The sequence below is a fragment of the Somniosus microcephalus genome, chromosome 2, assembly GCF_052327205.1.
Source record: "Somniosus microcephalus isolate GS21.2 chromosome 2, FLI_Smic_1.0, whole genome shotgun sequence".
In the NCBI taxonomy this organism is placed as follows: Eukaryota; Metazoa; Chordata; class Chondrichthyes; order Squaliformes; family Somniosidae; genus Somniosus; species Somniosus microcephalus.
The window spans coordinates 228,979,065-228,993,990 of record NC_140988.1 but is presented as its reverse complement, the minus strand read 5'-3'; the positions used below and the strand labels follow the sequence as shown (position 1 = coordinate 228,993,990).

The window sequence follows — 14,926 nt, the reverse complement described above, 5'->3', positions numbered from 1 at the left end:
GCTGTTGATTTCAGTGAACTATCCGCCAGTACCCCCAGACCTCTGTCCTTTATTGTGTCCAGTAGCCTAGAGACATTTAGTTTATGTTCTTGCTGTTAATTCCTCTTCCTTGGTCTCATTACCTTGCATTTGTCCACATTATATGCCATTTTCCACTCAATCAGATTACCTTCCAAATCTACCCTATCGCTTTTATATATTTTACCTCTTTTCTATTGTTTGAATTCCCACCCCCCCCCACCCAATTTGGTGGCTTTTGCAAACAGACCATTTTGTTTCTGTGCTGGCTCTTAATCATTTATATACACTATAAAAAGCAATGCCCCAGCACTGATCCATGTGATACCTTACTAGTGACGCCTTGCTATATCAATGCAGTTTTATTTACAACTGCTCTTTATTTTCTCTGAGAAATTTTCAGCCTTTCAGAAGCTTGCCTCATATTCTTTGCCTTTCTACATCATGAACTAATAGCGTGTGTGGTACAGTATGAAAAGCCTGATCATATCCAAAGAATTTCTGATGTCAACATTGTTCATCAGTTTGTCAAAGAATTCCAATAAACTTATTAGGCAAGATCTCCCTCCTGTAAATCCATGCTGACTCTCTTTGTATACCACACCTACCTCAGTGTTTCATTATCCTCTCTTTCAGAATCCCTTGAATACATTACCCGCAGCAGATGTTAAGCTTACTGACCTGCAGTTTCAAGGGTCAACCCTTTGCCCACTCTTTTAAAGATAGATGTTATGCTAGCTACTTTCCAGCCCTCAGACACTAAATGATTATCATTTTGTGACTTGTATTTAATTTTAATCCATCCTTTGAATGCTGAATTTATGCTTGCAACTTTTAAAGTGCAAGTGTTTGCTCGGTAAACATTTTTTGGAGTATTTTATTGGTTATTGTAGTCAATTTTAAACACCCATGGGGGAAAATAAATCTTATGTATGTGGGTTAATGGTTGATAAGCTGTGGCAGTTCTCGGGTCTGGACTCTGGAAATAGTCTAGATTTTGTGTCATTTGCAGTCCTAGTCCAGGCGACCTATATGTTTTCTTGGAACTATTTATTATTGGCCAAAGTTATTAATAAAACAGTACATTGTACAAATTTAAATCTGTCCTAACAATTAAATTCTTATACAATTATGTTTCAGAGGTATGATTTATGTTTATTAAAAATGCTATTTAAAATCATTTATGTAAGTTTACACTATATCTGGGTATTGCATACGAGCATGTCCAAATGAGCTACTTTTGGCCTGTTACTGTACAGTACACAGACTAACAAGACAATTCATGCAGTGCTTCACATCTTTGTCACAGAGGTGGGAGAATTAAATATTCTAGTGATACCATCAGCAGTCTCTTTAGGGAGCTGACAGACCTGTCAGTTTTTGTAGTATGCATAACTGATAGAGGTCATAGGGTTTTCTGAAAGAGGAAGATAGTCTGGTGCATTTAATAAAATAGTGACCTAGGGAGTCAAAGCTTGTTTTGTATGCATAAAATTTATATCTGTGTTCCAATCAGGCACATTGTATCAAACTGAGTAATTGGGTAGCAGTTTCCCAGTAGAGCAACTGATTTTGAATGCTGGCAATAAATAACTGTATGAACACCCTATAGTCTAGCAAAGACTTAGTCCAAGCCTTGTTAATATGACCTACTGATATTTGTGCCAAATTTCCATCCAGCATCAATAACATCTTTGTCGATAGACCAACTAAGTGAACAGAATGGCCTAGAAATTGAGTGCCCTTAGCGCCGATTTTGCGGCGCTAGAGGGCCTAGCGCTGCATTTGGCGCCGGCGCCGAAATTGCCTGGGGCCCTTACGCCGCGGTAGACCGGTAGCGCTGCGCCGGCTCCGATGACGTCATCGGTGTGCGCAGCGTCCCGGTTGCCATGCCGACGGGCCCCAGCGCCGAAATTCAGTTGCGGCCGCCTCGCCCGTGGCAGCCGCAACTAAGACTCTGGCAACCGAGTCTTCCCCGAGTTAGCGCCGGCGCATTAAGGTCGCGCGGCGGCCGGCCGCTTTCCCGTCGGCTGCCTGCCCGCACCTCCCTCCCCGGACTCCTCCACCCCCCCCCCCGCGGAACAGATGCGTCTGGCCTGCAAGCCCGGCACTTGTCCGAGGTGCCGGGCTCATTTTTTCAATAATTGAACGGACAGCGGGCGGGTGCAGGCAGCTCCTCCTTAACTGAAGGAGGAGGCCTGCACTTCCCCAGCCTGCCGCACCGCATCGGGTCCCGCAGCGCCGGATTAGCGCCGCAATTCGGCACTCAGCGCCCATTGGGAGGCGCTCACGCCCGCCAGTAGCGCCGGCAGCCGTCTGGGCGCGGCGCTACTGAATTTTTGGCGCGCGCAAGGGAATTAGCGCCGGCGCTAAATTTCCGGCGCTAAAGCCCTGGCGCGGCGTCAACTCAATTTCTAGGCCAATATTTTTTGCATATTTTAAATTATGAAATACAAATCAGAAGGACAGTCATTTTAAATTGTACCCTGTAGACATGAGAACCATAACTGAAACAGATGCATAAAACAAACTGTACAAGAATCTAGCTAGCTGCCCGGCAGAAAACATTACATTTGGCAGGACCTCCGCATTACCCGTATTTCCAGGTTTCCCGGCTGCTAAAAGTCTCCCCCACTTCCTCCCCATAAATATTGGGGCCATTGCCTCTACCAGGGATACAACAATTCATGTGGAGGTGCATATGCAACACATGACATACCCTTCATATGTGCCTTTGCATGGAAAATTGTGTGCCCCATACGTACAAGTAGTGTAACCTGGACTGTGCAAGTCAGGTGGTAGTCAACTATTTGATGTTCCCCAATTGTAATGACCAGGTAGGTATAATCATAACATTAGTTTCATATGAAATATATATGCTGCACTGTGGATAATTTGACACTTGTTCTTTGTTTTTGTTGCCTTTATAACTGACGTGTTGTTAATAAAAAGATCAGTGCAATGTTTGGGCTACTGTTGGATTTTCATTTTGCAGTGATTGAACTGTGGGGACACATCCCAATATGTAGGTCTGCAGACTCGAAGGATTCCACTGTTGACCTGGATTTTTTCACATTTGGTTGCTGCTATAATAGTAACACACTTCTGCTGGCTCATTAAACATTTAGAGATTTAGAATGATGATTGTGGACATTACTGGATTTTAAATTCTGCTAATTTTAAGAACTTTTCTCCTGACCATTGTGTATATGTACTAGACAGATATGTACACCACTAATAGTTACCAGAAATAAATTGTGAGCTAGCAGCACGGTTAAGGTGCATAAATGATAAATGGTCAAGAAAGCCACATGCTTATATACAGTAATTTAAATCCCCAAATTATATTAAACTCCTTTACCCGCCCCCCACCCCCCCCCCCCCCAAACCTCTAGTTTGTTTTTTTGTGGCAATATAGGTAACATACTGCAGCCTTCTAACCTTTATTTAAATATTTGACCAGTGGGGGATGGGAACAAGAGGACCTGCTTCTTTATTTTACAAGCATCTCCTGTTGTAAGCTCTGCCTCATAAATTTACGCTATAATTAAATCGAGTCACATAGGAGGCATAATAAGATTTACAAATGGAACTTGGAATCCATTCACTAATTGAAACGGACGCCACAATCTCTGGAGTATTTCATCCATTCTTGCACAAGCCATCAAATTTAATTTACTGATTCTGGTGCACTTTTTAAATTGATTAGGTGAAGAATTGTTTTCCTTGTATGTCACTAGAATTACACAGATATTTGGGAGGATGGGGAGTGTTGAGAAGTGGTATTTACTTATTTTATATATACACAATATTGTTTTATAATGGATGAAATGACCATCTCTGGTTAACAAAAAGAACAAGCTATAAGTGCTCTGTGCAAATATATTTTACACCTAATTTTAAGAATATATCGGCTCTTAAATTTGTTTCTGCCAAGTGGATTAGAATTTAGTGAATCATGGTTCAGGAATGGACATTCTCCAGGAGATTTTCCTCAGCAGGCCAGAAATCAGGGATTTGAGACTACTGGAGCAATTTTGGACTCTGAAAATTTGACGGCAGGGTAAACTTGAAATAGAGATAGTGAAGAGGAAAAGTAGAAATTCAGAAGCATAAATGGAGAGTGACATCTCCAGATATATGGATCCCCCAGCAGCTTGGACACGTTGGTCATCTAATTGAGCTGTTTAAAATGATGAAAAGCTTCGAAATAATAGATACAGAGAAGCTGTTTCCTCTGGTGGGGGAATCCAGAATAAGGGGGCACGTCTTAAATTGGAGCTAGGCCATTCAGGAATAAAATAAGGAAGCACTTTTTCACACAGAGTAGTGGAAATCTGGAGCTGTGGATGTTGGGTCAGTTGAAATTTTCAATACTGAGATCGATAACTTTTTATTAGGTAAGGGTATCAACGGTGGGAAAATGGAGTTGGGGTGCAGATCAGTCATGATCTCATTGAATGGTGGAACAGACTTGAGGGGCTGAATGGCCTACTCCTGTGACACCATGGCACAGGAAAATAGCTGGATCTCTCATAAGATGAAAGAAAAGGGTACCCAAAGATGGAAAGCTAGCAATGGTGGACATCTGGATATTTAATTTTCACATCAACATGAAATTGGTGGCCCCCCACCTGTCTTCCCCCTAAAAGGAATATATCACATTTGCAGTTAGCTAGGATTGAGATTTCATGATTGAAATTCTGCGGGTGTACTTTAATGGTTTAATCATTGTACAGTTCTGTTCTCTCAATTATTTGCAAGTACAGAGTTACATACTGAGCTAAGTTATTGAGGCCATCATCTGTAGCTAAATGATGTTAGAAGCTGGTTTCATACTATTTTCATTTGAATTCTGAGAAACAGGATCCTGGGAGCCAGATCCAACATTTATGCTGTTGAATCTGTTTCTCAGCCTGGTGGCCGACACATACTCAGTTTACTCCACTAAGGAACCTCAGTTGTCCAGCAGGTAAAGGAATGTGGTCGTAAAGGTGGTTGTTTGGGGGTTTATAAGAACTTAAGAATTAGGAGCAGGAGTAGACCATACGGCCCTTCGAGCCTGCTCTGCCATTCAAAAAGATCATGGCTAATCATCGACCTCAACTCCACTTTCTTGCCCGATCCCATATCCCTTGATTCCCCTAGAGTCCAAAAATCAATCTATCTCAGCTTTGAATATATTCAACGACTCAGCATCCACGGCCCTTTGGGGTAGAGAATTCCAAAGATTCACAACCATCTGAGTGAAGAAATTCCTCCTCATCTCAGTCTTAAATGGCTGACCCCTTAATCCTGAGACTATGTCCCCTAGTTCTAGACACTCCAGCCAGGGGAAACAACCTCTCGGTGTCTACCCTGTCATTCCCCTTCAGAATCTTGTATGTTTCAATGAGATCACCTCCAGAGCGTATAGGCCCAATCTATGGACCTGCTATTTATGTAGTGTGTTGGTTTTGCTGTAGGAGTGGGATCTGGGTATGATTATCTGTGATTGATGTTATGAGTAACCATGTATTTTAAGTTATCATTCTTCTTGTGCCTGTTAAACTGTTGACTTACCGATATGATTGAACATTTTTTAATGCAGTGGTTGGAAAACTGTAAAAGGACCTTTGGCGCAGGGGATGGTCTCCAAAGAACCAATAGGGATGCACAGGTGCGTGTCCTCATTTTTTCTGTTCTCTCCCCCCTACCTACCTTATCCATTTTTCTATTTTGCTTGTGTGCTAGCATATAGAGCAAAGCTTAGGAGAAAGTGGAAGAAGGAGCATTAGTATAATTATTTTCATGAACAAAACGCAAGTCCCTATCTCAAAAGTTTTATGGTAATTATTTTACTATATGAATAATACAAATTTGTGATTCCGATTGGATATAATTTTTATAAATGCAGCTAATTGCAACAGACTTTCTCCTATAGCTCAAAAATCTCTACCACTATCTTTATTAAAGATGGAAAGCATAGGAAAGCCTACCCTTAGGAAACCATGTACTGTAATACATATGCTGAGGTTTGAATCCTGCATGTGGTATCACTATTTATTTGTGAATATTACTCTATAGCATCTTGAATTGAACCATATTTTTTACAGTATTTGTGGTTGTCTGCTTTCAGATTATTTAATGTTCTTGTAACTTGCTCCATATTCATGTGTATAGATAAACATGGTTTTGCAGTCATGTTGGTCAAACAAAAGTGGCTCCATAGGAACTACTTTAGGTTACTTTGTTTTCTGAAATGAACAAAAATCAATGGCCAGTTGATCATTTCTTCCAGTGAATGTTCTAACTAGTATGCTCAGCATGTCACCCAACTGATTAGTAAAAGAAACTGATTGAGTTGCTCAGTTTCACTTTCTATTCCATAATATTGGAAATGAGAAGAGACCAGTTGAACATTAGAGTGTAAACAGTGTTGCACTTGTCCATCCATTGTTGTGAACCGGATCACTACAGCGCATTTCTTTTTGAAGTACATATTGGGAAGATTCCACACTTCCAATGGGTAGTGACACTCACAGGGAGTGCATCAATTTTAATGAATGGTAAATCATGCTCTGTGCCTGCAATGTGGTTCCAAATACATAGTGTATACAAATATTTATGAAATATGTTCTGATATTCTGAATATAAAAGTAGTGTTGGGTCACATTAGATGAGTTTCATTCCTATTATTTGACATCTCCTGCACGTGAGGCAGCCAAAACGTGCCCGGTCTGAAGTTCTTGCAAAGGCATTCATGGGAAGCTTTAGAAGAAAACTTTTGCAGGAACAGTCACAAAAGTTTCTGTATGCAGTGCTGGGGGGATGGGGTCAGGCTGTTGTGAACAGATGGGATGTCGAATGCAACACCCTTACTCCTGCTGAAATGTGCCACTAGGCTTTCTGAAGTTGAGGATAGGGGGGCTGTCAGCTACTTGACATAAGCTGCTGGGAGTAACAGGCTTTTGCAGAGCCAACAGGTCGTCAATGTGTGGGCATGCAGGCTGATTCACAACAATTAGCTTAGAATATCAATTCCTGCTTTTCTACTTAACATTACTGTGACAAATTAAAAGAGTTAATAAGCCATTTACGGCACCACCTCTTTTCTGTGCTTCAAATTCTCTTTTTCTTTGCCACACATGGAAAATCTGCCAAGCAAGTTTGGGAATTGAGCTCTATGATCACATTATGCTGTGAGATACAGATGCTGTAGATGCTACCATCGAGTATCTGCTTCATCCAGTTCAGTGTGATGTATGCAAATACCACCATTGCTTCCAACAGCAGCATTGGCAGCATATTTTGGAAATCTTGATGGGCCCAATCAATACTTTAAAAGTATTATATCTAGAACTTTCAATTCACGTCTTCTCTGAGAAGTTCTGAATTAAGCAAGTAAGTGATTTGGAGAAATTTTGCACTGCTGTGTTGATGGAGTACTTAACTGCCATCATTTTCAATGTTGGCATTTACAACATAGAACCATAGAAGTTTACAGCACAGAGGAAGGCCATTCAGCTCATCGTGCCTGTACCAATATGTGCTAGGGCAATCCAAGACTAATCCCACTACCTTGCATTTTTCCCATTGCCTTGTACCTTCCTCTGTTTCAAATATTTATCCAATTTTCCCTTAAAAGAAGTAATGGTCTCTGCCTCAACCATTTCTGTAGGCAAAACATGCCACGCTGCAACAAGAAATTTCTCCAATCTCTCTTCTTGCTTTCTTTGTAATAATGTTATATTTATGTCCCTTCATCACTGACTCCCCAACCATAGGAAATAATCTTTCCCAATTCACTCTATTAAAAGTCTTCAAAATTTAAAAAACTCCTCTTAGCCTTTTCTGCTCCAGTGCAAATAGTTCCAATATTTCAAGTCTCTCCTCATAACTATGATTTCCCATCCCTGGCATCATCCTAATAAATTTACCCTGCACACTCTCTTATGACTTTAATTACTTTTCTAAAATGAAGCACTCAAAACTGCACACAGTACTCTAACTGTGGCCGAATCAATGTTTTATATAAATTCATCATTCCTTCTTTACTCTATACCTCTATTTATAAAATCCAGAATGCTCTCTTTTTAATGGTTGCACTCGAATTTTCAGGGAATGATGCTGCCCTGGCCTGCTGAGTTTTTCCAACGTTTTCTGTTGTTATTTCAGGGAATTATGATTGGAACCTCTAGGTCTCTCTATTTATCCACACCCTTCAGTGTCCTGTCATTGAGTGTATACACCCATTCCTTATTTTGTTTCCCCATAATATATTACCTCTCACTTATCCACATTAATTTGCATCTGCCACTCTCCTGCCCATTCTGTTAACCTGCCTATATTTTTCTGAAGCCAAACTTCCTTTCTTGTCATCAGCAATTTTCAATTTTTTTTTGTATGCAAGCTCAAATCATCTATATATACAGCAAGAGCAAAAGTGGACCTAGCACTGACTCGGGGTATGCCACTTCCAAACCGTCTTCAATTCAAGCCACATCCATTTACCCTAATTGTTTGGTTCCTGTCTGTCAACCAATTTTCTATCCATGCTGCTGTATTCTCTCTACTTACACCTGAATTTTTATAACATGTCTCTTGTGAGACACCTTATTGAACACCTTCTGAAAATTCATCGATATTGCCTCTGGTGCAAATATTAGACTGAAATGTAGAACCAGTTTAGAATTTTATACAATTGTAGAATTGAGTTCTGTCTGAGCTGAACTTTTTTAGTTCGGTTGCTAAGCCAATTGTTAATTTGGGGCTACACTTGCCCATGTAGTTTAACCAGAATTCGTGTTTACAAGGTTTCAATATAGCTGTTCAAAAACTACCAACGAATGGTGAAAGCCTCCTTTTATAAATATCATGGGGGAAAATTGGGTCACGCCCCCTTTGGAGCGCTAACTTCGCCGGGGCGCTACAAATTACCGCCCCGCGCCCGAAATTCACTGGTAGCGCCCCAAGAGGGAGGCGGGGCGCTACTGGAAGCACCCAGCCTCCCTCTTTGGGTGCTGCGAATGAATATCACGGCACTACGTGCCGCAGCGCCACGCTCTGCAGCACATCACGGCGCGGTACTGCAGGCCTTCCTCCCCTTATAAAAGGGATGGGGCCTAGCGCAGCGCGACCCGGGGCCCAGCTGGGCCACCAGGGATCGGAGTGCCGTCAAAAGAGCCCGGCACTTCTCTCGGAGCGCAGCCGGCACCCCACGGTGGGCTGCACAGAAGGCTGGGGACAGCAATGGGGACAGGTGCTGGCAGGTGGCCAGCAACAAAAATGGCCGCCCAGCACCTCCCCTTTAATTTGCGCCGCCCCGGCGGCAGGTAGCCCCCCCTGACCCTGTCAGATGTAGCGTCCAGCGGTAAGTCAGGGGACACTACTGAAGATCACGGCAGGCGCGCAGCGATGACGTCATCGCCGGCGGCGCGGCGCCACGGGGCACTAACGGTTACCACCGCCGCTAACCTCCCGCTGAATTTTGCGGGAGGTGTTGGCAGCGCCGTGCCCAGGCGCTAGTTGCTTTGCGCCCCGTTAGCTCCCTATGGGAGGCGCAAATCAACCAGATTTTTCCCCCCATGAGTATTAAAGCATTGTGCATCAAATGAGGGAAATACTTTAAAAGTAAATAGTACTTGTATTTCATAAAGTTGTAGTGTAAGTAGATTCCCAACAAGGAAATGTTGGAATTCTTAATTTAATTATCTGGTTTTAAATTGAAATTTACAAGTGTTCATTTTTAGATATTTTAATAGTGTTTCATAGCATGTTTACATGAAATTTTAGGAAATATCATTCAAAAAACATCTTTTAAGCAGTATTACGTTTCCTATGATATATAAACAGAAAATGCTGGAAATACTCAGCAGGTCAGGCAGCATTTGCGGGGAGAAAAACAGAGTTAATGTTTCAGGTCTGAGCGTTCATCAGAACTGGAAAATGTTACAGATGTAGCCGGTTTTAAGCAAGTACAGAGGCAGGGAAAGTGGGGGAGGGTGGAAAGAATAAAAGGGAAAGTCTGTAATAGGGTGGAAGGCAGGAGTGATTAAATGACGAGATGATAGTGCAAGACAAAAGGGGATGGTAATGGGACAGAGAGCCATCTTTTGTTTCTTGTCACTCATGTGCTTATCTAGCTTCCCCTTAAATGCATCTATGCTATTTGCCTCTACTACTCCTTGTGGTAGTGCATTCCACATTCTTGCCATTCTTTGGGTGAAGAAGTTTCTCTTGAATTCACTATTGGATTTATTGGTGACTATCTTTCATACGTCTAGTTTTGGACTCCCCCACAAATGGAAACGTTTTCGCTACATCCACTCTATCAAACTCCTTTCAAACTCCTTTCATTATCTTCCCTCTATCAGGTCACCCCTCAGCCTTCTCTTTTCTAGAGAAAAGAGCCCCAGCATGTTCAGCTTTTCCTGACAGGCATAACCTCTCAGTTCTGGTATCATCATTGTAAATCTTTTTTGCACCTTAACCAATGCCTCTATATCCTTTTTATAATATGGAGACCAGATACTCCAAGTGCTGTCTAACCAAGGTTCAATACAAGTTTAACCAAACTTCTCTGCTTTTCAGTTCTATCCCTCTATAAATGATCCTCAGTGCTTGGTTTGTTTTTTTTATGGCCTTGTTAACCTATGTCACGACCTTTAATGATTTGTGTATCTGTACCCCCAGATACCTTTGCTCCTCTACTCCATTCAGACTCTTATTATCCAAGCAGTGTGTGGCCTCATTCTTTCTACCAAAATGCACCATCTCACACTTATCTATATTGAAATTCATTTGCCAATTAAACACCAATTCTGCAAGCTTATTAATGTTGTCTTATATTTTGTCACATTCTTCCTTTGTATTAATTACACCTCCCAATTTGGTGGTGTTTGCAAATTTTGAAATTGTACTTCTGATTCCTGAGTCCAAATCATTAATGGCCCTGAATTTCCAATCGGAGGCTTCCTGCGTGCGGATGCCTCCGATTTGAAAAAAAATCTACAAACCTACCTGCTGGTTCCGTAGATCCTGAGGCTTGCGATCCTGGGCCTCTCTGGGTTCGTGCGGGCAGAGGCCCACATATCCCAGGGGCGCATGCGGTTCGCAAGCGCCCCATGGATCACGTGGGCTAGGCGAACCAATCAAAGAAGGGAATCCCCCTTCATACCTTTGACAGGTCTCTACACACAGAACTGTCAAAAGTATGAATGGGGATCACTTTTAAAAACACACAAACATTTTTTTAATGTATTACATAATTAAAATTAATTAAAATTCCATTAAATTTTTTAAAAATTAATTTTTTGGAAATAAAATTAAATGTTTTTATGGAGCTAAAAATAAACTTAGCTTTTTGAAGAGTATTTTTAATTTATAAATGAGTTATCAAATTTAATTTTTCTATTTTTCAACACTCAAGTTGGTAAAAGCAGGCCTTACGCCTGCTTTTACCAGGCATAAGAATTATATGGCCTTTCAGTGGACGGAAGTTGTGCAAAAAGCGCAACTCTTCATCCGCACAGGCACTTTTCCTGGGCAGGCGGATGATCTGTCGAGATTTCTTGACAGATCGCAAGTGCCAGTTTTCAGCGCATGCGCTTCGCATACCTGAAACCGGCACTTGCGAGGCCCCTACGGGTGCGTACACACCTCGTACGCACACGTGGGAGTCGGAAAATCCGGCCCAATGTAAATTGTTAACAACAGCGGTCTCTGCACCGATCCCTGTGGAACACCACTTCCTACCTTCTGCCAGTCTTGCTATCCATTCTGCTACCTGTCCTCTGACTCCACATGCTCTGACCGTAGTCATGAGTCTACTATGCAGTACTATATCCAAGTCCTTTTGAAAATCCAAATATATGACATCTACTGCATTACCCTTGTGTACTCTTTCTGTCACTTCTTCAAATAATTGAATAAGGTTGATCAAGATAAAGTTGATCCCTTTTGAAATCCATGCTGGCTACTCTATTATATTTTCGGTTTCTAGATGTTTTTCTGTTACATCTTTGAGTAAAGATTCCATTATGTTTCCTACCACTGACGTTAAGATAACTAGTCTATAGTTCCCTGGACTTGTTCTATCATCCTTTTTAAATATTGAAATAACATATGACTGGCAGATAGCTATTCCCTTTTCTAATGAATTGTTTTTTATATATATATATATATATATATATATATATGTGTGTAATAGTACCTCTGCTATCTCTTCCTTAACTTCTTTTAGTATGCGTGGATGCAGTCCATCTGGACCAGGGGTTTATCCTCTCTAAGTTTTATTAGTTTATCATTTATCTCTCCCCTTTCTATCTTCTATGTCTTTATATCTTTTTTGATCTCTTCTTCTAATAGCATGCCCACCTTGTTAGTGTCTCTGGTAAATACTGAGGCAAAGTAACTATTGAATATTTCTGCCATTTCGTTGTCATTACCCATGTGTTTATCTTGTGCATCCTTTATTGGCCCTATCCCTATTAATGTGTTTGTAGAATGTTTTACTATTTCTTTTTATATTCCTCGACAATTTAATTTTGTAGTTCATTTTTGCTTTTTGTATTCCCTTTTGTCATCCTCCTTTATTGTCTATGTACTTAGTGTATGCCTTTTTCTTCAGTTTCAATTTTACCCTTATCTCTTTATTCATCCATGGTACTTCATTATTCTCTAGTTTGTTCTTGTTTTTTTTAGCAGAGTATATTTCTCCTGAACTCTCTTGGTCACCATTTTAAATATTTCCCACTGCTGTTCTATCTCTTTGTCAACATTTTTTTTCAGTTTACCTTCCCTAGTTCCATTCTCATCCCCTCAAAATGAGCTTTTTTTCCAATCTATTACTTTGGTCTTTGTCTTACTCATGTCTTTCTCAATCATTATTTTAAACCTCATTATGTTTTGATCTATATTACCTCGATGTTCCCCTACTTTTACTTCTCTTATCTGCTCTGGTTCATTTCCCATTACTAGATCCAGTAGTGATTCCTGTCTTGTCAGGCTTCTTACATACTGGTAAGAAAGGAGCTCTGAACACACCATAAAAACTCAATTCCACTTTCCCTACCGCTTGCCAGTTTATTTGGAGTTAGTTGAAATCTCCCGTGGTGGTTATTCTATATAAATCACCCAACACTTTGCCTGAAATGTGTAATTTGATGTAGTCAACTCTACCGAGAATGTAAAGAGGCCCAACCCTGGGGCTCTACCATTGCAATTCTGTGAGATGTTAACCATAACCCCCGGCAGTTACCAGCGCCTTCAGGAGAGAAGGTAAATGCTGCGTTTTGTTACACCGCCAGTACAATTAATGAAGAAGTGCAATTTAATGCAGTCAGGCTGTAGACTGACAGAACTACATTGAAGTTCTCTGTGTGGCTAAGTGCAGACCTCGAACAATGTATAGCGCTTCAATACAACACAGCACAGCACTAACACTCGTGCCGGACTTGAGCATCTGAGCATGTATGCACGTCGTCAGCTAGGCAGCGGTGTCAATATTCACTCCGTTTATTATTGTATTTTTTCATTCAACGAATGACTGACTAAAACATCAAGCTTAGCATTTATTGAAAACATTACTACAAAAAAGTCCATTAAATTTGAGTAAAAATACATTAAAGAGCACTGATTCCTTGGATTAAAAAGTTAAATTGTTAACATCAGGAATTAAACAACCATTGACTGCTCCCAGCACCTCTAGTTAGGGTGCTTTTTAACAAATATGTTTGTTGCTTTGTTGTTTCATTTATGTGAATTCTTTCAGGTTTATGTTATTTCTACTAGTGTTTCCGTGCACATCTCTCTCATCCTACTGTTTATTGAAGCTTATCTCAACTCTGGTTTCTGTCAACTAATGACTTCATACTCCCAGGAATTGGCTTGCAGGGCCTCTTCAGAGGTTAAAAAGAGTCAAACACATGCTTATGCGACTAGAGTTACACATAGGCCAGACTGAGTGACATCATCAGGATTAGAGTGATCTTGGGCCTTTTTGAAGGAAGCTGAGGGAATCTGACCATTCGGACAGTGGGCTTAAAAAGCAATTGTGTTACAGTATCTGAATTTCATTTACTGGTTAAAGACAACTGTACAGAAATACTAAGGAGTATACAGAGTCCTTTCGCGTGTCACTATCGCTTCTGCTTTTAGTGGCAATTGAACCTTTTTGCAATAAAAAGTTAGTAATAATGTAATTGCACAACATTTTAGCTAAGCAGTAATAGATGTTGGTGCTATTTTACTCCAGAATAATATTTAATGCAGGGGCTTCGTATACTGTTGAGCAGTTGCAAAAAAATCATTTAAATTAACTCTAAATGTAATATTTTATTATGTCATCTATCAGAACTTTAATAAAGGGTGAATGATTTGTTTACTGGAAAGGGAAAGCAGCAGAACAATCCGATGCCAAGAGACATGAGAACATTTTTGCAGTGTAATGATGTGTCCAGAGATTATAACAGTGTTCAGCAAATGCAGACCAGATATTTGTGCACAGGCAGTATCTGTTTAAAAAGTCCAGTATTTCATTGCAAACTTTAAATCGACAGTGGTGATCTAACGTTTGCCCTGGTGAGCTGCTGACTGTTTAAATCTAAATTAAAATGTTACTCTTATATTTTTCTTCCTGCTCTAAGAGATTACAGTTTGCACTATTTACAGTTTGTAATGTGCAACATAGGGAATGTGGACACATCTTGATCTTCAATTATAGATTGTTTTCCTGGTCTTTTCTGATAGGATCTTTAAAATATCTATAGACAAGGAAGTATAGAATTATTTCTAAAAACAAATGTAACATACAAGAAACCTGTGTTATACCACCTTAGGTAATTCTAACCTAAATATTAGTGAGGAAAGAATCTTAAAATTTTCTCCTGGTCATATTGGCAACCTACAAAAATTAATTATGTGACAG

General features: G+C 40.5%; 1 protein-coding gene across 9 annotated transcripts in view; it reads left to right on the top strand.

Annotated features, from left to right (window-relative positions):
• The window catches only part of fryl (furry homolog, like), a 599,764-nt gene that overhangs the window by 563,427 nt on the left and 21,411 nt on the right, over positions 1-14,926 (top strand). For all 9 annotated transcript variants that reach the window (XM_085969926.1, XM_085969925.1, XM_085969924.1 and 6 more), the window contains one exon: positions 5,609-5,677. In XM_085969926.1, the coding sequence (XP_085826052.1) occupies positions 5,609-5,677 (69 nt within the window). The remainder of the gene's footprint in view (positions 1-5,608; positions 5,678-14,926) is intronic.